The sequence below is a fragment of the Eurosta solidaginis genome, chromosome 3 (assembly GCF_040869045.1).
Source record: "Eurosta solidaginis isolate ZX-2024a chromosome 3, ASM4086904v1, whole genome shotgun sequence".
Classification (NCBI taxonomy): domain Eukaryota; kingdom Metazoa; phylum Arthropoda; class Insecta; order Diptera; family Tephritidae; genus Eurosta; species Eurosta solidaginis.
Window position 1 is genome coordinate 131,541,703 of NC_090321.1, and position 25,833 is coordinate 131,567,535.

At 38.0% G+C, this 25,833-nt stretch overlaps 1 protein-coding gene across 13 annotated transcripts in view; it reads right to left on the reverse strand.

Moving 5' to 3' along the window:
- The window catches only part of shot (dystonin-like protein short stop), a 1,374,398-nt gene that overhangs the window by 480,029 nt on the left and 868,536 nt on the right, over positions 1 to 25,833 (reverse strand). For 8 of the 13 annotated variants that reach the window (XM_067773043.1, XM_067773034.1, XM_067773033.1 and 5 more), the window contains 2 exons: positions 24,905 to 25,023; positions 4,329 to 12,573 (listed from right to left, as the gene is read on the reverse strand). The exons of 4 other annotated variants lie outside the window; for them this stretch is intronic. In XM_067773043.1, coding sequence (XP_067629144.1) covers positions 4,329 to 12,573; positions 24,905 to 25,023 — 8,364 coding nt within the window. Of the gene's footprint in view, positions 1 to 4,328; positions 12,574 to 24,904; positions 25,024 to 25,107; positions 25,249 to 25,833 lie in introns of those variants that run through there. One more of the 13 variants, XM_067773037.1, reaches the window with a different exon arrangement.

Below are 25,833 nucleotides of genomic sequence, written 5' to 3' on the forward strand. Positions count from 1 at the left end.
CATAATAGCAGACGTTGGTGTAGAATTGATATTGTCGAAACGCCTCTCCATAACCTGTATTAAGTCCTCTAGCTTCGGTATGTCGGACGTTTTGAGGCTCATACCCCATTCGTTTCGCATCGTTGTCGGTAGCTTCGGGAAAAGGACCGGAACGGCAATTGCATCCCAGTGCTCCACAGGAATTTCCATTACGGCGAGGGCGCGGAATGAGTTGCGCACGCAATCGACAATGTTTCGCAGCGCAAGCGGAGTCTCTGCTAGATTATCTTGAAGATTACGGAGGCTCTGTACATGTGTTTCGGATAATAGACGGGGATTGTCATAACGGCGTTTTAACTCTGACCACACCTCATGTTGTTGTTGTTGCTGTTGTTGTTGTTGTTGTTGTTGTTGTTGTTGTAGCGGTAAGGTTGCTCCCCGAAGGCTTTGAGGAGTGCTATCGATGTAATGGTCCTTTGTCGGATACAGATCCGGTACCCTCCGGTACCACAGCACCATTAGGTGCTAGCCCGACCATCTCGGGAACGATTTATGTGGCCACATTAAACCTTCAGTCCATCCCCTCCCTCCCCACCCCCAAGTTCCATGAGGAGCCTGGAGTCGCCAGAGCCTCGTCTGTTAGTCAAACAGGATTCGCCGCGGATAGGTGAGGTTGACAATTGGGTTTCGAGAAGCTATATATTGCGCTGGCAACCTGAAGGGTTGCGCTACACAGCCCCTTGAATCTGGTATTTTAGTCGCCTCTTACGACAGGCATACCTACCGCGGGAATATTCTGACCCCCTAACTCGCTGGGGTACCACACCTCATCGTAACCGCCAGTATACAATCCCCCAATCCTGAGAACCCTGTCTTGGTCAACACATTGACGAAGCTTGCCTAGTTTTGAAGGCAGGGTTCAAGTCGGATCGGTTATGTACCAAAGTTTGGAATAAATCCTTGAAAGCCAACCACCTTGTGGATTTCCCATCAAAAGGAGGGATTGTTAAAGGGTCTAGACGCATATCAGCCTGATGGTTGGTTATCGTAGGCTTCACCTGAGTAGCAGGAGGTTTTAAACGACGCTGTAACGCAACACATATTGTAGTGTACAGCTCCTCTGTTGTAGTAAATAATTCATCATGAGCTGTAACCTCCTCTTGTTTGGCCTTGCCTACTAGATCGAAGTGATGCTGTACAAACCTGTCAAAGTGTTGGTTTACGCGGCCAAGTAACACCTCAAACTCCACGTCGTCGGGATCGAAGTTTTCATCTTGGATTTCCCTTCCAAGACGCGCAATTGACGAGTGTGCTGAGGCACGTAAATTTAATGCGGCCATAAAATATAAGCTGATGATATAGGTGTTCGTGGTCCTCACAGGAGGCACAAAAAATGTATAACATTAAAAAGAACACGATCAATTTCCAATTGGACTTCACTTTCCTGTACCTTTTCAGCAACTGCCTTTATTTTCCCAAAAACCAAATTCACATAAAACGGTGCTTAAACTTAAAACAAGATGCATATACTGTATACGCCCTTTTTGATATGCAGTTAGGTCAAATTGACTTAGCTAAAACTATATGTATATATTATTTATGTACATTGTGTTTAGAGAGACAAAAGAAAAAGTAAAATATGTATTGATATGGTATGTGCGACTCTCAGTGCAATTAACTGTGCTGTGATAGATATGTACAGAGGTATGTAGGTAAATATGTTATGCAGTACTTAAGTATATATTATACCAATGTAATATATGCGAAATTGTATAAGATGGGCGCAGTATTTGTGCACTAGCAGAGGGGTGCTTCTAGGTAATTATTCCTAATCTCAAACATACTTGTTCACTTGTTTAGCATTAATCAAATCTAGTTACATTTTATTTTAGGACAGGTAAATGTGTTTTTAATTCATATGTTAGATTTTTTATACCCCATGAACGGAGTTATTCTAATTGTAATAGTACTACTTTTCAATATTAAATTTTTTAAAAACCTTGCAATCAAAAAGATATATATCTTTTTTTCATGGCATATCATGTCAGTAATTTTTTGGCAACACATAAGCTTGTGTTTGTTTCAAAGTTTAATAACAAAAATGGCTGCTCATACCCGCGATTTTTTGAGTGGTGATCGATTTTGTAAGAGACTAATACCCTTATTGGCAAAAGGTGGCAACCTAGTGAAAACATCGTCAGTGGCAACACCAATTTTGATTGAAATCGGTTAAGCCGTTTCTGAGATGGTAATGGATATACAAAGAAATATAAAAAAGAAGGTGAGGCGGAAGCCCTAAGTGGCAACCTTTCTTAAAAATGTCAAAAGAAATGTGGAGTAAAATATTTTTCGTTTGATACCCATATTGACATATCTCATGTAATGCCAAAAAATGACCCCGGATCCATTCGAAACCGGGGGCCCGATCCATAGCAATTCTGCACGGAACACCGTGAATTTACTGTCAAATACTTCCTTTCATAACAATGGAGTGAGATAACCACTTTTTGTACAGAAATAACTTTTGATTTAATTTTGGCCAGCTAGATTGATCAAATACCCCACCGGGGGACGGCAGTAAAGCAGAACCGCCCAAAAGTCAACTTTTGTTTAAATTAAACGCTCGGCTAAGTTAACCGAATTTACGCGTCCACGTACGTGCTCATGGTGAACTTTTATGAGCTTATGAATTTTTTTAAACCCATCTATTTTTTAACAATAAAAAAGGGGGATCTTCTTAATTAATTACCCTTGCCGGAATTTGGCTAACTTTTTCGAGATTTTACTGTATTTATTCCGTTACTATATAGCTTTTACTCCACAATGATGGTTGAGACGACTTTGCCTGCCAAAAAAAAAAACAATTCAGAAGTAATTTCCTATTGCTATTGCTAGCTGAAGATGATTAAAAAGCCCAGCGGAAGCCAAGTTTTTATTATTTCTCGCTTAGCCTTCGATATCTCATTTAAAATAAACCGACTTTTAAGCAGTTCGTTTTCGAAATTAATTTTGAGAAATATTGTGGTTATTCCCTTAGTGGAGGTTAATTGCCTTCGTCGCGGTTCTAATAGGTCTCAGTAGTATTAGGTACCAGTTAAAAAAGATCCAAAAATCTACTTGGCTATCAATTACAACTTGATCGAAGTCAGACCTAACCCCAGATATAGTAGTTTATAGGTCTTCCAGGTCTAAACATCAACCACAACAATCATCTTGAAATCAAAGACCTTTTTTACAAAGGGAAATAATTCTTCGCTTGAGACAAGAAAGGTTTTCGCCGGAACAGGCAGCTGGTATGTTATCCATCGGTGACAAAATTGTTCTCTGCGAGAGATCTTAGACATAGCGTTTTAGTTCGATCGGGAATTTTTCTCCGTCTCGGAAAGGTGGAACTACGTGGGAGAGAGGAGGTTGACTGAGGCTCGGAACAATGGATAGAAATGCAATCACAAAATTCGGCGGATAATCGAAAGTTTCAAGACTTATGTGCAGAGTGTACTTAAATTATGGAGGTAAAAGAAATGAAATTGGTAGTATTTCGATTGGCAAATAGCACTACGCCGGAAAAGTACGAACTACACGCCAATTTGTGCAAACATGGAAGTGAAAAGTTGTTTAAAAGCATACTACAGTAGAATTTCGAAAAAGTGAACCAAAATGTTCCCATCTTATTTATCTTTTTCAAACAGTTCTCAAATATGCAAAAATACAGTATAACACATTAGTTAGGGAACATTAAATATCAATATGAGTGGTGGCGATGATTGTTTATGCTATTGCCATTTTTTTTAAATCAAAAACTATGCAAAACTCACAGGCTCAAATGTATAAGCTTAACCAAGTTAACTTTTTAGAGCTGTTGGGCGACGCTCAAATTCAGTTGAGTTAGCCGAGAATTTAGTTTCTCGAGAGTTAGCTTTTGGGAAATTCTACTGCATTTTGCAAAAAAATGTTCAGATTATCGCAAGAAAAAACTATTACGCAAACCGCACCAATACCCGTAGAAGCAGTATGCTCAAAACTTAGCAAAAGCTTTTATATAACAGCTATCAAGCAACGGAAAATATAAACGTTTACTAGATATTATTGGAAAATAGAAACTTTGGCCAACGCTTTTAAATTGAAAATTTGCAAAAAGAATAAAATGTTTTATAATATAATAAAATTTTTTCACCAGGTACTCTTAGGCGAATTTTGTCCGATAAGAATTACAAATATTTTAATTGAATAGTAATTAAGAAACGAATTCTACCTCCTTAAATATCTAAAATAGAGAAATAGCACTCCAAAATTTAAGCCAGGATTCACTGTAGATACAGACATATATACATTCCAATTATATAACTCACACGTTGTTCGGCCGGTAACAGAAGTCCCAGGTGCACTGCTTTTACTAAATCCAATTTTACTTTGTCGTTATGCTTTATTAAACGACCACTGTTTCCATCAATGAGGCCACTGTTGATAGCTGTAGTCAATGGAACGATGTCACCAGTAACGGAGGCTCGTACAACCGTCGATGAAGGATCGAGTAAACCCGAACCGATTGATTCCAACAGCGTTAACTGTTTGCAATATTTTTGATTGCAGTTCATTTGGAATGGGTCCGCGAGGCAACCATTTTCTGTGTTGTATAAGTTATATTGAATTGCTTCTATTAATTCAAATGATCGTTTGGGAGTATGTAGTAAACCAGTTTCATATGCATTTTTTAATGAACATAATTTCGATGTTTTTGTATTCAATATATTGGCTTTGTTGGCATCTATTAGACCTTTGCGAAACGCATCAGGTAAGCCAACAAGTTTAGATTTGGCTTCATCTTTGATTAACGCTGAGATGGGATCAATTATGCCAAGAGTGACAGCGTCTTTTAAGGAATAAACTTCCGTGCGTTCATTTAAATGAATTCTAGATTCAGATTCTTCATTATCACAATCGGAGAAGACGTCCTCGGGAGTTTTATATGTCAGCAGGCCGGTTTCTAAATCTAGACTTTTACTCTCGACAGCTTGATCCAATGTGATCGGTAAACGTAAATATATAACCAATAAAGGATCGAATGCAAAGAACAAGGATTTGGGATCGACAAAAGTCCGTTTATTCATATCAATTAAATTATTTTGACGGGCTTTAGAAAATGAAATCAGTTTATCGGAGTGCATGTACCTAACCAAAGCCGTACAAGGATCTATAATGTTATAATATATAGCTTCCTCTATTGACATTTCTCTAGGAGTAATAACATTTTTATGATCTGACGGTTCTAAGTCAATGTCACTTTCTATCCCTTTTATGAAAGGATTGGGAACCGACACCAAAATACCTCTATTAAAAGCTGTATCAAAATTATGAAATACTTGGGCTTTGGGATCAAGGATCAATCCTCTAGAAGCATCTATAAAACCATTATTATTAGCTTCAATAAGATCATAATCATTTGACTGAGTTTTTAGTATAGTAGTTTTGGGATTTATAAAGTGATTCCATATAGCATCTTGCAAATCATAAAGTTGCCCTGTTGAAGGGTCACAAAATTCACCACTAACAGAATTATATAGTTTCATCCGAATTGCCATTTTAAGATCTAATGGCCGACGACTTGAAACAATTAATCCTCGCTCGCAGGCATCCTGCAGGTTAAGTCGCTCCCCAAATAAAATATATCCTTCTGAATCAATTAAATTTTGAGATATAGCTTCAGACAAATTTATATATTCTCCGGTATCTTTTTTTTTTATCAAGCTACATGATGAATTGACAACATTCTGAGTACATGCTTCAATTAAATTTAGTTTTCTACTAGTAATTGGATGTAAAATTTTATTATCTTCTACTTCATAAAATCCCATAGCTAGAGTTTCATATAGCCCAAACCCTGCATTTTCAATATCAACAATAAGACCCGAGTTTAAGGCTTTTCCTAAGGTTATACATGTATTGGTGTCTATATCTTTGAAAATACCTTCTCTTTCATCTATAATACCAAAGCGACAAGTTTCGCTTAAACTATACATTTTCTCACTTCTGTCATCAAAATAGCAAGGTAATTGAGGGTTTATAACAAAATCACGCATAGAGTCCAACAAGGTAATTTTTCTATTCGATTTCGGGTCGCTAACTTTGCCGGTCCTGTCATCAAAAAACCCTTGAAGAATAGCTTTTTGGAGACTTATTGGAGCTTCAGTGTCTTTTAAAATGCCTACGTCAAATGCATGTTTAATTGTGATTTTTTCATTTTTATAATTTAGCACACCACAATCGCCGTCAATTACCCCAGTTGCCTTAGCTTTAACTAAGTCAAGATTTATGTACAGTCCAGTTCTATAATCTTTTAGTTGTATATTATTTGTATCAATTAAATGAGAATCGATCGCCTGATTCAAAGATAGTTTTTCGCCAGTTTTCGGATCAATTATATTACCGTCATATTCATTGTAAATGCTTTTAACAATAGCTTTTGCTAAAGATATTGGTTTTTTAACTTCTATTAAAGTGCCACGATTGAAAGCTTCTTTAAAATCAGTTGCCAATACTTGTTCAACTTTTACTGTTCCTTTTTTTGTATCGACAATTCCTGCGACTACAGCTGTCATAAATGGTAGTAAGTTATTATCATCTAGCCTGACGACAGTTGAATATGGATCAATAATTCCTCTATGAATAGCAATTTCAGTTGAAAGTTTTTCCCTCGTAATTGTATTACTAAACTTACCAGATTTGGAATCGTAGAGGCCATTATATACAGCATCTGGTAAACTTCTTTTTCGTTTTGATTGGACTACTAATCTATTTTCCAATGCTTCATTTAGCGACACTTTTACCAAGGTGTATGGGTTGATAATATAACCACCTATGGGGTCCAATAACCCTTTGTTAATGGCTTCTGTAATACTTATTACAGAATCAGTTCGGGGATCCAATATAACTAACTCATCTGCATTAATATATTTTATAGCTATTGCTTCTTTTAAATTAAAAGCATTATTATCAATTTGAAGTGTTGAAGTTTGCGCATCAAACATGTTTCGAATTATACAGTCAACCAAAGATAGTGGCTTTTTCGTACTTATAAGATAACCCTTTACAAATGCTTCGTCTAATGTAAGGTATGGAAATCTTAAGACACCATTTTTAATATCTAAAAGGCCTTCCTTCACAGCAGATTTTGCAGAAACAATAGTTTCGTTTTGATCATTTTTTATTAAACAAGTATCTATTTCAACAAAACCTGACTCAATAGCTTGGTGTAAAAACATTTCATTACCTGATATAGGATTGAATACTCTTCCAGTTTCAGCAGAAAAATATTCGCGTTGTAATAATTCAACTAAACTCCAAGTGATTTGGTCAGTTTTTATCAATTTATTTTCAACTCCTACATCAAGGGGCATTAAAGTATTTGTTTTTGTGTCTTTTACGTGCCCATTTTCCGGAATAACTATTTCGTCTTCAATTGCGCAGTGCAAATTTATCTCTTTATTTGCGAGGGAGTCAACAATAATTGATAATTTAGGATCAACTAATCCGATTTCTATAGAACGTTGAACATCAACTTGATTTTGAGCCTTTGAATCATACAGCTTTCCTGTTTCTTGATTATATAAGCCCTTGTGTATAGCCGCTTCAAGTGAAATTGGTTTTCGTCCTCCTTGTATAAGAAAACCTAGCTTAAATGCTTTCTCTAAAGGTATTTCTTGCAGTGTCTGAATATCAATCATTGTACCTACTTGCATATTAACAACTCCCAACTCAATTGCCATACGCAGTGGAATAATTTCACCACTTACAGGATCTCGTACTGATAATGAATGAATGTTAATGTATCCATTATTAATAGCATCTTTTATAGAACAAACATGACCATCGTCAAGTGATATTTTACCACTTTCTGGGTCAATAACATTTTCAATTGGGAGAGGCTTAGGTTTGGCTTTAATTTCAGCGCATATAATCCATCGACGTGAAACGCATTCAAAGAATGGTACTTTTCGACCAGTTTTCGGATCAACCATATGGCCATTGTGGCGATTAAGTAAAGGCCGATCTAAAGCATCAACTAATGCCTCATATTCACCAGTAGAAAAATTTTTTACTAATATAGATTCCGCACAAAATATTTTACCATTTAATACTAAACCTTGAAATGAAGTTTTTCGTTTTGTCACGGGATCTATAAAGCATTGCTTTTCCAAATCAAATGCATTTATTAAGCTCATTTTTTCAGCCGTTAAGTCATCGTTAAAATTTAGTAAACATTGAACGCTTTCCAATACTACTAAATTCCTTTCAATAATTTTCACTTTATCATTTTGATTTAGGGTTTTATTTTCTAACAAAACATTTAACATTGCACTTTGCTCTTTACTGTTTATAAAAATCCGACAGTTATTAGGATCTATTAAGTTTTGCGAAATTCCTTCACTTATTGATAGTGTTATGGGATAAATGTAATTCGGAGGATCTTCGATATCTTTTAAAGGTACCGATTTTTTGTCCACTGTTTTGTTGCTACCATAATCTTCTTCATTATTGATACTAATAATGCCACCATCATCACTTTTCTTCCAAGTTTTCTTAACTTCATTAGGAAAACGTAAAGCATCAGCGAGCAAGGATGGGATCATTTTCATTTCCAGTGCCTCGTTTGTTATTGGTTTGGTTGGTATGTCTAAGGCTTCGCTTTTACAAGGTGAAAAAGGTGTTATGTTCATAAATTCTTCCGAGTTAATCCAATCCATTTTATTGGAGTCTAGATAACTTTCATCATCTTTTTTTAATGTCTCTGTTAATATACCTAGTTCTTTTGCCTCGTCTTTGGTGAACACTTCACCACTCTGAATATTTTTCACTTCGTTATTAGAAGAAATAACATAACCTTGGACAAGTTCTATTATTTTTGTTATAACAGTGTGTTGAGATTTAATGGTTTTTATAAGTTTTGTTGTCGATACAGGGTTTTGCGTATTAACAAAGTCGGATAGTGGCCTTATAAATAAATATCCTCCTTTTATGGCTTGTCGGATTGGAAAAACTTCACCAGTTGGAGAGTGTTTGAAATTTTGGTTCGAAACATCAATTAAGCCTTCTTTAATGGCCTTTTCTATATGAACAGCATCAGTCTTCAGCGGATAGGGAACACACATAATAAAGTTTTTGTCTAAAGCTTCTTTTATTGTCATTTTTAAGTTTGTTAAAGGATGCCTTATCTCATTTTTGTTGGGATCAATAAGGTTTCTTTCAATAACAACAGGAAATGTCATAGCCAAATATGGAAGTTGAATATGGTCACTTTCTTTATCGTATTCTTCATCAAAGAACTTTTTTTCGAAAGACTGACTTAAATTAAAAACATTGTTATGAGCTTTCAAGGTAGATGAATCGCCATCAATAATACCAGTTTTTAATGCTTCTTGTATTGTACATTTTACTGGACTTTTGATTAATGAAAGATGATCTAAAACATCACAAATAATAGCTTCTGTAATACTGAGCAGACAACCATTTTCTGGATGTATTATTTTCTGTTGATTCAAATCGATTAGGCCTTGTTCAAAAAGTTTTGGGAGTGATAAACTTTTAGCTAATGGCATCAAAATATGATTTCTAGAATTAGGATCAATAACATTTTCGTCCACAGCTTGTTTAATATTTAATGTGCGATTTCTCTGCGGATCTAAAATAGTTCCTTTATTTCCATCAACTAAGCCATTATCTAAAGCTTCTTTGATTGTTGCAGCACCTTTGGCAGCTAAGTTTTCAAGTATTTCTTTTGCCTCTTCGTCAATAATTCCTTTTTGTTGAGCTTCAATTGGTTTTAAAATAATTTTGCGCATTTTTTCCAAAGTAATTGATGTTTCAGTTCTGGTAAGAATGCCACGTTCGTAAGCTACTTCACTTGGTATACGCTCACCAGTTCCTGGATCAATCACGAATTGAAGTGAATGTAAAGCGCATTCTACGGGAATTAACGGTTTTCCAGTCACTTTTACTAAACCAACCTTCATGGCGTCCATCACATTTTTTTGTGCTCCACATTTTGTTAAAATCATACTATTCTCAGAATCATAAATATTACGTTTTATACCTTCTTTCACAGAAATCTCTTCACTTGTACTGGGATCAATTATTTTAATTAAATTAGCATCTATTCTACCGTCTAAAGCAGCTTTCAATATATTTTCTGATTCACCAGTTCTTGTAAAGATCACTAACATAGTTGATGGATCATATATTTCCCCAGGAGCAATTTCAATTGGATCGGGCGACTCATCCTCGTAACTAATTATGTTTAGTTCATTAGAAGCCTCAACTTCATTATTAACATTGCTATGTAATATTTGCTTTGTTAAGTTTCTAATATTATCCACTTCTTCTAAAATTATTTTTCCTTCTTCAATCGCCTGCTGAATATTAATTGTTTTGTTGTTAATACTATTATAATTCCCATGAGAATCAATAATATTTTTTTTAATGGCTACGTCTATTAGTAACTTTTCTTGAGTGTGTGGATCAATAATCGATACAGAAAGATTGTTTATCAAATTTCTAGCAATACATTCACCAAATTTTATATCTAAGTTGTCTATATGAAAACTTCCTGTAGATATATCAAATATACCGTTATTAAGAGCTTCTTTGAGAAGCCAGCCTCCCGGAGGCAGTTCTACTGTATTAGATTTTGGACCATTTTTTTTTAAAATAGAGAAATCGCTTGTATCTTGATCTCTAAAACAGTCCGCTTGCGTTAACTTGGCCCTTGTACGAGTTATTTTTTCTAATTCTGAATGTGTGTTTTCAGGTAAATGTTCATCTACATCTGGAATTAGAAGTCCATACGATAGAGCCTGCTGTACGGAATAGATATTTCCTGTTTTTCGATCTTGATATAGTTGTCGATCTTCGTCTATCAAACCTTGACCTATTGCTTCAGAAAATGTTAACATTTTATTTTGTGTATCCTGTGAAGTAGTTTGTATAGATACATATCGGTTAACTGTCCGTGTGACAGTCTCTGTCGTCAATGTTATATTTAATAGACTACTTAGAAATAAAGCACCTTCTGGCGAAATAAACTTATTTTCGATAGCAACATCAAGGGGCATGTTTTGGTCAGTCTTTGGGTCAAGTAAATATCCAGTTTTTGGATCAATTAAATTATGAAAACACAAATCTAGTACAGTTAATTCGTTTCCTCGAGCACCGTATACGCCAATGCATTTGTTAAACATGTTATATACCTCCTGACGTGCCATATTCTTTTTTATTGCAATGTCTAAAGGTACATACTCATTTTTACTAACCTCCAAAACAAAGCCTGAACCACGCTTACATAAAATATCACGCGACAAAGCTGCATTAAAACTAACGAAATCATTACTTCTCAAATCTTTGAAACCGTCTATATTAAATATTGACTTTTGTGATACTGAACTTACAAGACCACGCTCCACTGCCTCCGATATGGACATACGCTCTCCAGTTATAACATCACGGTATTTAAATTCCTTTGGGATTATAATACAATCTTCCAGTGCTTCATGTAATGTAACTAATTCACCTTTTTTCTTAGTAATACATTTTAAATGATTATAATCGAGCACGCCAATTTTAATTGCCTGCATTAAATCTAATTTATTCCGACGCATCGGACTATTTATTCTATAACTCTTATCTACCAAATTAAAGTCAACAATATCTTTCAATGTATAAGGCTTTACAATTAGTTTACGATTTTTTGCTTCAAGAAAAGTTAACTTTTCTTTTGTGACTTTATTTAAATAACGCCCTGTTTTGGAATTTAAAATACCTAATTTGAGTGCTTCGCTCACTGAAACTTTAACGTCATTCTTTGCATCAACCACTTCAAGGATATAAGGATCAATTAGTTGGCTTTCCAACGCCGAGACAAGTCTAAATTTTTTACCGGAGTTGCGATCAGCTATCCAACCAGACGTATCAACTAAACCGTGCTCAATTGCATCACTTAAACATAACGCACTCGATTTTATTGTAACTGTCTCATGTTTAATCAAATACCCACGACCATAAGCATTTGTCATGTCTGTCAGTTCATTGGGCTCAGCATCATGTACTTTAGGTACCTCAGATTGATCACCCATTGATAAGGTTTCGATACACTCGTGTTGAATCTTCATAGTTTCCTCTACAATATCAGTTGATGTTCTTGATCTTTTTTCATTGAGACCTAACTCGACCTCGTTTATTTCACTCTGAATAATTTCTAATAGCGAAAGCTCCTTGCCACTAGAATCTTTACCTGCACCTGGCCTTAATAAATTTTGTAATAATTCGGAATCAATAAAACCTTGTTCTCCTGCTGACTCCAAGGAAATGTAATGACCATTCACCATCATTTTACCGGAACGTACATCTAAAATCCGCATTTTAATTCCTTGCCTAAGGGTAATATTTTCATTATTTCGTGGATCGCGTATGCCTACAATATCCAAAAAATTGCTTTTTGAAAAGTGGTTATCATCTTGACCTTTGCTAGGATTTTCCCTCTTGAAGCCCCGAGCGTTCAGATTACTCAATAAAACAGACCGATCCGAATCGCCATACGTACTGGATCTATAAGAAAAATATACAGTACATATATTAATTAAGGTACAAAACCTCATATGCTGTATTATATACCGTCGGATCCCCAAAAATGTCCAGAACCAACCGAAAATTACAAGTAGTATTTTATTTATTTGTAACATATCGCTGGCTTAGAGTGCAAACCTGTTAAACGGCATAAAAAAATGTTGCATGACAGGCAAAAACTATTTGAATTTTTCATTAAAAACATAGAAAGGGAACTCTCCATAACGTTGATTTACTTAGCGTGTAGAAAATTTTAGATGTTACTGTTATCCCCGGTTGATGCATTAGCTCCTACTATATCAAACTGCATCAAAAGGTCATTATTGGAAAAGTTAGTACTTAGCAGGTTTACACTCTAAGGCGAAGATATAATGCCTATTCTTTATATAGTTACTTTGTTTTTTACCCAGACCCATATTACTGCGGTAATTTAAATTTATCTCGACTTTTATTTAACATTAAAAAATTATGAGAATCTTTCGAACATGGAGTTTTTATAAATTGATCATACACTTATTCTTCTGTAACGTCCTCTACCAAAAAACTACAGAAATTTGTTTAATAAGTATGTAAATGTGCACTCTCAGATGTTAAATAGCCAATTGTACTTTAAAAGGGAAATAATAATAAAAGAGTCAATGAGCTCCGTGATGGAAAAGCGTACGAATCCAAACAGAGAAAAAGAGTGGATAAGTGTACAGGGGTGGACGATAATGAGAGGGGTGTTAGAGGAGTTGGTTCCACATTACAATTAAAGAGATGGTTGGTGTCATGTGGGGACACATTGCAAGCGGGGCATACATTTTGTATGTTGGGGTTGATTCAGGGTAGGTAAGAGAATGACTCGCGTTTCCCTGGGGAGTATGCGTTCCACTTCCGCAAGTTATGGGTATTGTTCTTTGAGTACAGGATTACCGGGCAATTTCTGGCATAGAGGTCCGACGCCTGTTTGTGGAGTTCACTGAGGACCTGCTTGTGTTTTTTGGCTTCATACGGCTGTGTTCTCAGGTGCCGTATTTCCTCATAATTCTTACGGAGATTACTTTTTAAGCACCTGGGCGGTGTGGGTCCATCAATCAGGCTGAAAGTTCACCAAAATGTAGATCTTGATCAAATGTCACATCCAAGATCTTGGGGTGCAAGACAGTCGGTAGCGTAGTGCCATTGACGTGGATGTTCAAAACGGTCGACATTTGGGACGTCCATGTTGTTGGTAAGGTCGCCGATGATTTAGTCGGTGATGTCAGGTTTCGCGAGGCGAAAAACTGGAGACATCAAGGAGATAGCTGTTTATTTTGTTACAAAGCTCATCGATCTGCGGGCCTGGGCCTGTGGCCATTATTGTGCAGTCATTGGCGTAGGAAACGACTGTGACTCCCTATGGTGGTGAAGGTGGCTTTGATATGTAGAAGTTAAACCAAAGTAAGGATAGGACACGACCCTGTGGTACCCCTTGTTTAATTCTTCTTGGTTTTGATGTTGCGTTCCTAAATTGCACCGAGGCCTGACGGCCACCCAGATAATTTGTGGTCCTCCTTTTAAGACTTGGGGTAAGGGTAGACCCTTCTAGGTCTTGCAGTAACGTGCCATGGTTGACCGTGTCGAAGCAGTCACTGGACTGTGGCGCTAGTTGGTCGGAGAAGTCCTTCTGCTTCCCACGGCAGTCAGTTCTATGTACCGGAGCGACTCGGTATTTTTTCCCGGAAGGGATGTCTTTTCAGTGTAACTCTATTTAATTTGTTGCGTCCCTCCCACACATTTTCATCCTCGGTGCAGCTCTTTGCAGCTGGACCTCTCCATACTCTCCTGCTCCGCGAAGGTAGTGAACCTGACACCGGTCCCAGGTTTTGGTTCCGCTGCGTATGCCGGAAAAGGATATACCTCAGACGGCCATACTCCTGCCAGTGTTTCGCGTGTAAAAGATGATTGCAGCGATCGGGTTGTTCTGGGTTAGAACGCAACGTTCGTCGTCCTGCTGTTCGCCTCCAAGCACCTCGCACGGTTCACTCTCAGCATGCCACATCAACTGCCCGCTGTTGCTCGCGCCAAACGGCGTCTCGACTTAACGCGACAGCTCTAACCCATCACTATAATCTACGTTGCATGGACAGAAGCAATGCTGAGCACCAGCCTTGACCCCCATCCCATCCCTTCTTTTCGACACACGCACTCGTGTAAGAAGGAGTCAACAACTCCTATTCCCTCACATAATGTGCTTCGTATGCCAGCTAAGAATAATTATCATCGCGACATCGTTACAATGCAGTTCATGCCTTGGCCGATGCCACCTTCATATGTAGATGCTCCGGGCTTAGAACTGGCAACCCTCCGACCGACGCTGCCAAAACACAAGTAACAATCGATCGACATCAGATACTCCAGCAGTAGTCGGAAAGCACATTCGACAAATCCTAAACCCTTCAAGGCGTATTAATCCATCTCTAACCCCCAGACTGCACCCCATTGTACTTCATAATTATGCAACTAATTTGTTACGGATTAACCGTAAAGATCGCGGAGATAGTTGACTATATGAATAAAAATAATTTCCTTATAGCCGCAATTGAAGAAACTGCGCTAACTGCCAGATTGGACCTCCGAAGTTGCGATGGGTGCAACATCCACAGGAAACATCGCACAAGTGGAAATGGTGGTGGCGTTTCCAATACGACTTTCTGAACGATAAATGGTGATGCAGGTAATTGTCCCACCTCGCCAGACAATTCCATCGTCAGCGCAGGGCTCATAAACTGTGTCGAATGGCAGCCGATGCTTAATTTAGAATCCCTTTTTATATTTATTTTTTATTATTATTATTATTTATTTATTTGCATAATAAATTATACAATGAACTTAAAGCTAGGCACTAACGAGTAAGGTTTTCAGCCTGCAATTAAAAAAGTCAGATATCAAAATATAGTTGACAAGTTCTCAGTATTCTTGTAAATATTTTACTATTTTCTTCAGATGTAATTGTTAATAGTTCTGCCATGGTTTTATTGTGGTTATTACAAATGTTAGAGATTGTATTGCAAATTATTAAATAAATTATAAAATTAAGAATTGCTTGAGATAAATGTTTTCATACATTTAAAGCAATACGGGCAATCCCCGATTAATTCATACGAATATTAGATGTTGTACAGTTAATTGTGCTTGGTCGCAGAGAATGCATATCGGCTGTGATGTTCGGGAAAATATGTGCGTATCAAACTGTATTTTTGAAGGTCTCTTTTTTGAATATTGCGTGGGTAAATGGCTACTTTTCGATTAGGGTTAATATTCTTGTATAGATGCTGGTAATTGTCCCAAATCTCCCGCTTGTAGGTACATAGTGCCGCGTTATGGTTCGTAGGATATCTGATATATGCAGTGTGGATTTAAGTTTTAGTGGAGCTGAAGTGCTAAATTTGGCAGCCACGTCGGCCCTAGTGTTACCATGAATCCATGCATGCCCAGGGATCCACATAATTTAAAATGTTTGCGGGAAGCGGATGAGTATACATATCTCTTATTTCACAAATAGAATCATTATGGTGTGACATGTTCATCACAGCTTTTATGCGGATTGTGAGTCGGAGCACACCACATGCTTGCATTTTTGTCTTTTGAACCACTTTACAGCATCGAGTACAGCTTCGGCTTCAGCAGTGAAAATTTAACTGTCTGGACTGAGTAACGAAAGTTGTATGATATCATAGTTATGGTTCACAATAGCGTACCCTGTAGCTGATGTAGTGGAACTGCCATCCGGCAGCGGTGTAGTCTTCGGCTGTCTTTCGGAAGAGGGTAATGTAAGCACTCTTACTTGTAGACAGCTTCGAGAGATTCATAAGGGTTGTTATGGTGGAAGTTTTTTGAAAGAACCCCAGTGGTCGGTATGGAACGAATTTTCGACGAGGTGTTTCATTCAGAGCAATGTTATAAGCGATTCTCTCTATTGTTGACAAGCAATTATTTCTTGTGGATGGTAGGTAACTCATTCAGTCCATGTCAGGTCCTCATGGACCGGCCAGTTCAATCTAACCAAACTTTGATGTGGAGCAGCGTATTGCTCTCAAGTGACCCAATGAAACCAGGCGAATGCTGTGTTCACACCCCGTGGGACCGCCGCTAGGCATAACGCCACGGAGAGAAAGGCGATTTAGTCGCTACTGCTTCACATGCGCACTCTCTGCGCTCCTTTTCAGCATGCATCAATTTCGTCATAAATAGAAAGGCTATCTTGCTCGCAGCAGTCCAACAATCTATTTATCTGCACATTCGGGGAACTAAATTCCTAATGGAAGGATCCTCTCAAAAAACTCTATTTACAGAGTCTTTCGCCATGCAGCATGAGGGCAATGAAACAAGGCGTGTTATGTATTTTCCAAGTCGTGGTGAGAGGGTGAACAGAAAGGATCCTTCCCTATCCTTGAACCCGCCGTGCCCGCTCAATATCTGAGTGAGGAGGTAGTTTTGTTCGTCGTGTTTTCGCTCGTACCATTCCGCTATATTCCAAACTAACATAAAGGTCCAGCGCGGATTTTTCCCACCTAACTATTGTTCCTGACCTTGCGCTTTTCTTGGCATCATCAGATGTTCTGTCGATTCCAATGCCATACAGATCGGCCATTTCACTTGAGAGTAGGTCTCCTGGGATTTTCCGGTATAAAACATGGATTGCGTCGTCGGACACCGTCCGATCAGCACATGCTATTCGTATAGAAGTATTACGGTAGGCTGATGGTATATCTTCTTGGGGGGCCATTTTAGATCCGTACCATACTGGTTATGCATAAAATATTATCGAACTAGCTACTTTGGATAGCAGCTAACGGGTAACTTCGGCTGGATCGCCGATGTAGGGCGTTATTCACGTTAGGGCTCCACTAACTCAGGAAACTTTCTCTCCCACTGCCCTGAGTTGCTTCTGTAAAGTTAGTTTTGAGTCAACCTTTACTAATAAATATTTCAATAAAGGCTTTGAATTTATTTGATAATCTCCTATGGCTAGGACTAACTCACCCACGGTCCGCTTTGAACTCACCAAAAAGACTTTTCCATATCCAGCCCCCGGTATCATTTACATAATTCTTGGTGAAAATCAAGTTTCTTCGCCACTGCTACTACGACGGTATCATCTACATATTCGACAATTTGCGTGCCTCCGGGGAGGTCCATTTGTAGCATACCACCATACATCGCATTCCATAGCATTGGCCCTAGAACAGATCCTTGAAGGACACCGCCAATGATGTTGTTCTTTCTTGGTCCCTCATCCGTATCAAAGAGGAGTACTATGTCGCTACCAATTATTCTGAGCAGGTAAGCAGGTGTGCCAAAGTTTCCTTGCGCTGTCATTATCTGCATCCAGTTAGCGGTGTTAAAAACATTTCTAATATCCAAGGCTATCAGTGCACAAAGTTTCCTTTTATTTTGACCTCTGGTTATGAATTCGCGGGCTATATTGACAACTGTTTGTATTGCATCTATCGTGGATCTTGATTTCTGAAATACAAACTGAATATTTGATAAGCCTTCTGGGCTATCCAGGATCTGCTGTGCTCACTGATAATACGTTCGAGAATCTTTCCTATTGAATCCAACATACAAAGTGATTTGCATGAGGATGGCTGGTTTCACTAAAAGAACTAGTCGTTGACGTTCCCATAAGCTGGGGAAGACGCTTTTTTGGATATAGGTGATGACGAGTTCCGTTAAAACTGATGTTCCGGACCTTATCGCTGTGTTGCATCCAATACTTCCTCCTCTGTTAATCCTGGGATTTCCATACCTTGGAGGTGCTGGCTTTGATAGGTCCAGTAATCTTGTGTCGGAAAAAGAGTTTATACGATTCTTCTCATTAGTTTCGGGCATGTAGGCTGCTCTGATTTCCGCTCTTTAATTTTCGCCATCACCATTTTGTAAGCCAATCCCCAAGGATCAAGAACGGCGCTATCCATCAGCTCCTTGAAGCATGATCTCTCGCTCTTTTTATATCATTTTTTAGCGCTATGCTTATGAAGGTATTGTCGTGGCGATGAGCGTGTCCTATGTGCTCTTTGTCGTGTTTTATGGCATTTTCTAGAGTCCTCCGCTATTTCCTCTTTTCACCAATATACAGGGTTTGACTTAATTTTGCGCGACTTCTGAGCATGGTAGCATCACACGCCATTCTTCCATTTTGCTCGTCTCGCTATTAGCAAACGTCAGATCATAGTTCTACTACTACCCAATACAGTTGATCATGCATTGTAGTTTCAACATATTATAAGCGGGTCTTTATCTTGTGCTTCTATGGTCATCCCAAGAATCATGTTCTCTAACACTGTGTAGTCATGCTCGGAGGTGCATAGCAACAAAAATTGTATATTCCTTTCATATTTGCCAACGTGAATCCAGTCTTTGTCGGTGCCATCTTTTCCTGCTTCTTTTAGCATCTGACCATCTGTCCATACTCCATTCAATAACTAACTTTATCAGGGAGTACGACATGGTGGTGTCCTATCCCCGCTTCTGTGCAATTTCTACATATAAAAGCTTCCTTCCTCACCAGAAGGAGTTACGATCATTTCCTATGCCCACGTCTGCACGACTATGACAACGGGACGCGGTGCTTGAATATATGAATTAATTTCTAAAATAAATAGCTATCTCCCCGGTCTTTCTACTTTCTTCAACTCGCGCCATCTGGCATTATCACCGACATAATCTGCTACAAACTGTCAGTCACACAAAGATCTTAGGGGTAACGTTCGATAATACCCTCAACTTCAAGACGCATCACCAGTTTAGTCGTCTGGTCTTAAATATGCTGCAATCAGAAATCCCACGGGATGTCTCATTATGACCCCTGAACATCACCAACATAAAGAGGCCAAAGAGCTCAGCATTAAAGAGCACAACGAAATTTTGAACAGGCAGTTTTTGCTAAATTGTCACAACCCTCGACACCCTAGCAAACAACTGCTTGATCTAGCCCGCCCCCACGGGGGTTAAAGAAACATCTCCATAAGCACTATGATGAGATCCGGCACCTGCCAATGTAGCCGTTTGATCCAGACTAGAACAAAGAGGCCCTAAGCAAAATCCACACAGAATCGGTTAACGCCTTTGCCAGGACGCTCCAGATACACCCTGTTATCAATTTCCAATATCCTACTCTTGTAGAAGAAGAAAGCATACTAACATGGGAGACACGAGTCACCCTGGCCCAACTCCGTTCTGGATACTGTAACACGTTAAACTCCACAACCCGGACATACATAATGTATGTCCTGCATGCGATGAGTATCCACATGACACCAACCTATTTTCAATTGTAATGTGGAACCTCTCACGAATCTCCCTATGGTCCTCCCCTGTTGAAACTGCCAGTTTCCTTGGACCCCCTAGAGAACTTTGATGAAAATTTGTGGGTGGTCGTGCCCATTGAAGTGAAAATCTGTAGAAAGATAGCTTATTACCTCAAGATGTCACGTGAAGAACCTAGGTAGCCACTTCCAACCTCTTATTCAGTGGGGTGGTTTAACTGTGTACAGATGAAGGAGTGCGACAACATTTCAAGCTTGCGGTGGCTAGAGGAAGTGGTTCTAAGGCTCCATAAACAAGGCACTAGCGCGAGTATTGAAGTGGTGGATAGAAGGCAGATCCCCACGAAACCAAAAGTCAAAGTATGGATACCATCCGGTTAAAAGGTACTTACAGGGTGTTGGCCTACGGAGAAAGGTCAGCACTACATTTTCCAAATAAACAAGCAGGCGGAGGATATGTTGTACACGCGCTGGGAAAATGTCCTGGTGCTCATGCAAAATTTATCTGCGACTCCGGAAAGGAAGGCCCAAGGATTAAAATCCCAAAAAGATTGAGCAGGCGAGGTTCAAAAGGACATCGAATCATTTAAGATAAGGGGCTGGGGAAGGACGCAGCAAAGGTGTGATGGAGGAACTAAAAGCATAATGATGCTGTGGGTCTAAAAGAGAAGCCTCAAACGCATCCTAACACTTCGAAACAAAAAGTACAGAGGAGGTTGAAGTTGACCTCGAAAGCCGTAAACCAAGAGGGCAAGAGGTGTTGGATGGGGACAAACAGCCCTATGGTGCTGCTACTCTTACAAATAAACTTCAAACCCAGTAAAGTGGTGTGGAGCGATCTACTTCTAACCCTTGAGCAGGGTCCGTTCGACGTGGCGCGGATCCAGGAGACATGGCTCTCATCGGGAGTAAAGGTTTTTGTGCTCAGTGCACACAGATTTGGAGTTTACGAAGGCATGATATATCAAGGTATGATAAATAGGGTACAAAAGAAACCCTATGTCAACGGATTGGGGCGAATTCCAGGAACATCTGGAAAAAAAAACTGCGGCAGGGCAATGATGTTGCCTCCACTGAAGAACAGGGGAAATAAAATAACTTCCCATCAAATACGCTTATGACTGCGTACAACAGTTCCTGTCCCCTAAGAGGGTTTAAAGGAAAAGCAAAGTCTGTATGAGTTAATCGGGGATTGCCCGTATTGCTTTAAATGTATGAAAACATTTATTTCAAGCAATTTTTAATTTTATAATTTATTTAATAATTTGGGAAAAATTTAAACAACGTGACATCAGGACGGTCAAGGCTGTTTCGATTATACCTTGTAAATCTCTTCAAAGCCTTTTCTCCAGGGAGTGGGATTCGAACCCGCACTCCTACGATAGTTGAAATGGTTACAAACGCATTCAGCTACATCATGCCTTAGTCGTTGTAAAGTTTTTCCCAATTGTCTTCGTTTGCATAAGCTAAGGCGCAGACTACGGGACGCCCTTGTGCGTGAACAGCAAGGAGCCACAAAAGATTTATAAAAGTTACGAGGACGTCTGGTTTTGGGATCTAGCCCAGAACAACCTGTCCGATGCAACCATCCCTTGCACGTGACACACTGACAAGAGTATGGCCGTCCTAAAAATATTCTTTTCCGGCAGAGGCAGCAAATCCATTTCTCAGGACCGGGGTGAGGAGACGGATCCGGATTGGGTTCGACACCTTCCCGGAGCGGGAGAATATGGCGCAGTCCCGCTGCGAGGAGCTGCTGGGAGGATGGCAATTTGTGAGGACACAACAAATTAAATGGGGTTACACTGAAATGACAGTCCTTGGTCGGGAAAAATCCCGAGTCGCTCCGGTACATAGAACCGACTGCCTAGGGATGCCTAATCGATTCAATATACTTATTGGTGGGTCTATCTTATCTTTTAAAAAAACTTACGATTTTGAGATCCGTGAAAAACTTAATATCCATTTCATGTTCATTTAAGGTATAAAAAGAAGTTAATATTTTTTTAATGCTTTTGAAGGATAAATACGACATACAGCTCAAATACTACCTAAGACAATAAGACCTTGTGAATTGCATATATACCACATATTGACAAAATTGTTGAATTCCATGTAACTGAATCTTTTCTCAAAAACTATGTGTTCCTTATTCGAGTTGTAGAACGCTGTGCTTACAAGACAGGCGAACAGTGTTGGAACTCCGCTTCGACGCATGAAAAAGTTAAAGAATTTTATTTTAAAAATAATGTGTTTATCCCCAAAAAATGTATTTCCTACAAATGTTTTGTACTGATTTGGCTTCAATAATTCACGAGGCAGGATTATCAACTTTTATTTAATGTATTATCTACAGTTGTGAACGATCCCGCCATGAAACACCGGCTTCTTTCAGAAACCTATATAAAAACATGTTCTTAATTGTTTGCAGTAAATTACCATAAGTTTCCGACTTTTACGATAAAGTGAAATTTTGAACCTTTAGCTTTTGCCTTTAAAATTGAGTTAGCCATTAAACAACCCTTTGTATATATGTACATATATCAATGCAAAAAGTTGATAAATGCTCCAACCTAATAACAACGCACTCCGACAAAATTTCTCATGCACAATACACCATAAGTGAGAGTAACAAAAAATGAATTAACATTTGATTTGACGTTAATACACATGTTGTACATTGCAGCAGCGCATTTGTAGTAAGTTTAAGGCTTGGTTTCATCGAAAAGCGGTACCGCTATATTACTACCGGTATATACCGACCGCTATACCTAGCGTCATCAGCGGCACCCCTTTGTTGTAAACCGTCCACCTTCACAGCCAATTCATTCTATCCTGGTTTCAAAATTTTTCTCGTTGTTTTAGGTTTTTTTTCTTCTTTTTTATTTGTATACATTTTCTAATAAAAATAAAAATTAAAGATTGTTTCAATTTTTTATGAATTTGTTCAAATAAGGCAAACATTTGACAAATTGTTCACAGCTTTGAGTCATGATTCAATTACTAGAGATTTGTTCTTCAATGATGACAGATCTTTGACACTCCCAAATTGAAAAATCTGGATGGGTTGCATTTACGAAGTAAGGAAAACGGAGAATAATTCAATCCACTTCAGTGAAATTGTAGTACACAAGTATCTTTGGTAGTATATTAGTAGTGATAATAAATTTGTAAATGTGAAAAGCTTTTGGGGAAATAAATAATTTTAGTCTAAATATTTCGTGTTATGTTGGGTTGGTCCTTCTTTCAGAAATTGTTGGAAGAATTCCGTACGTTAGAATTTTATTTAAAAATTCACTATTTCAAAATATGTTTCCAAAACTCCCTACATGAGCATAAGTTCAATGCATTTTGTCATAAGAGGTAGTTAATGAAAAGTATTCTGAGATGAATCGTTCTTCAATCTAACTCTAATATAGGGCGGTTTTGTGACAAATCCTGAATTGGGAAAATTTTTAAAAATATTTTAAAGTAGCATGATTTTGAACAGGCAGCCGACATTGGGTGATACGCTACTCAGCAGCCACAATGAACTGACAAAAACAAAAATAAAAGAAAATGGCTTATTGTCTTAGAACTTTATACCTACCTTGACTTTGACAGAAGAGTTAAGCTTTTATTCGGTCCTGCTACACAGGCAGTATTCACCTTTTTATTCTGAAATTCGGAAAGCTCCTTTCCGTTAAGTATTCGTGGAAGTGTTCCGGATAAACCGTTAATTTAGAATATTCGGAATACGTTCATTTGATACTACCTCACGAGGTCCGAATATGCATAATATTCCAAATATAAGCCGATTCTCCAAATTCTAAAATAGAGACGAATGTTCGAACATACGGAATTAATAGAACAGAAGGTCGACTTTTAATACGCGCCCATATATATCGGGAGGGGTGTCAAAAGACGCGTATTGACCTCGATAACAATAATTCGAAGGCGGAAATCAAAATTTTAGCTTGTTCAAAATATATTGACGAAAACCCGAAAAATTACCCCGGGTTGCTTTGGCGGCCTTCAGCCGAGCTTATAAAAAATTACCCTGGCCGGTCCACCAATGAGGTGGGATCAAAATTAAATGCGCGCAAAATCCCTTTGTACACAAAATCTTTTTCAGTGCACAAAAACATTACAACAACCACATGAAAATTGCCAATTTCAACTGCAAATATCTCCGGACAGAGATACAATTTTTCTCTTCCGCCTTAGGATTATTGTTGTCGAGGTCACCTCTCTCCATATTTTTGGACGCGTATTAGCAGTAGACTCCTGTTCTAGACTTTTACCTGAATAAGTTAACATGTTAACATGAATACATTTCGTTATGGCATCTCCATTATTTACTAATGACATTTTTACGTGAATCGATTTAATAGTCGAGGTTTTGACGTTGAACGATGAATTTTGAATTAGTTTAGGTTTCGTATGTTCATAGGTTTACGAAAGTGCCCGATTCCTTGGTGTCCGTACTTTTCATAAAACCTATGTTCAGCCACACTAATATATCATGGCATAGTTAATAAATTCATCATAAAATTAAAATAAATGTTCTAAGTAATTCTGCAGTTAAGTAAACTAAATGCTTCCTATTTCTACTACTAATATTTTTCAAAAATTCGCAAAGAAACAACACAGTTAACGGATGTCAATTCGATTTGGAAGCAAAATGGCTGCAATTGTCAAAAAATGTGTCTGTCGAGCAAACCTCTTGTGACTGAATCATGAGCTTTGAGTATAGCGGTGGGGAAAAACGTTGATGAACGGGTTTGTACCGTCATGACGGACGTAATATTTATTATCCTGGCGCTATATTACGTTATGGTGAACTTCACCGTCTTCTTATTTTCCATATAATTACTTTTCTATTGCAATATTTTTGACAACGTACTCTACCGCTATGCATCGGCCGCTATATAGCGGCACCGCGTTCGAGGTAACCAAGTCATAAGAGCGAAAAAATTTATATTTTTATTTAAAAAAGTGTTGTGTGTTTATATTATGCTGGTCTCTAAAATGCTTACCGTGTTTTGTTCCGATCGGCATTATCCAATGATTCGTCGTTATTGCTTTCTTTTGACGGTGTTGTCTGGATGTCTGTTCTGAATATCTTAAGAGGAATTTCAAGACTCTCGGCGTATTGCTAAAATGTATTCATTAAAAAACCAATAATAGATAAATTTAAATACGTTTTTTAAGAGAAAGTAATATTTCGATTTATGTTTACCTGGAATTCAAACGCGAAACTGTAATCGGCGTCATTCATTATTCTTGACAGATTAAATTTATTTTTCAGTATTGATTATATTTGTATATAAGCTACTTTGTATTGCAATAAAAGGTAAAAATGCAATATCAAGCTTGTTTCTATAATACACGCTCAAGCAATGCTAGCTTTTGTATAAAACAGTCCAATTCTGTTCACATCATTTAAAAAAAAAATAGGTGGTACCAGACACACAGAAAAAAACAAGAAAGTTAAATTTATAAAAATCAAATTCAAAATAGTTGAATATAATAACATACCCATTAGTTTAATACATAACAGATAAAAAAAAGTGAAGCTGAATTTTGTTTATAATCATATTGTTGATTTTTTTGGAAGGGGTGTCGACGGATGCCTGTTACTAACTTTTCATAGAATTTTCGAAAGATTTGATTTTGAAAAGAAGACAAGTTGTTTTTTGTTCATATTTATATATATATATCCACATATATGTACAAGTTAACATAACAAACATTCAAAAACCCAAAAAAACATTTTCTCACGCTGATTCAAAGTGTCCGAATACAAAGAATACAATTCCTACACGCGCACCCGCCAACTTGCTGACTACATGTCTGGACACCCGACACCTACACGCGTATTCGCAAAAATTGCTGACTGCATGTCTGGACCTCAGATATCTTAAATCAAGGCCATATTTTCTGAGTTGCGGCACAACAACAAATA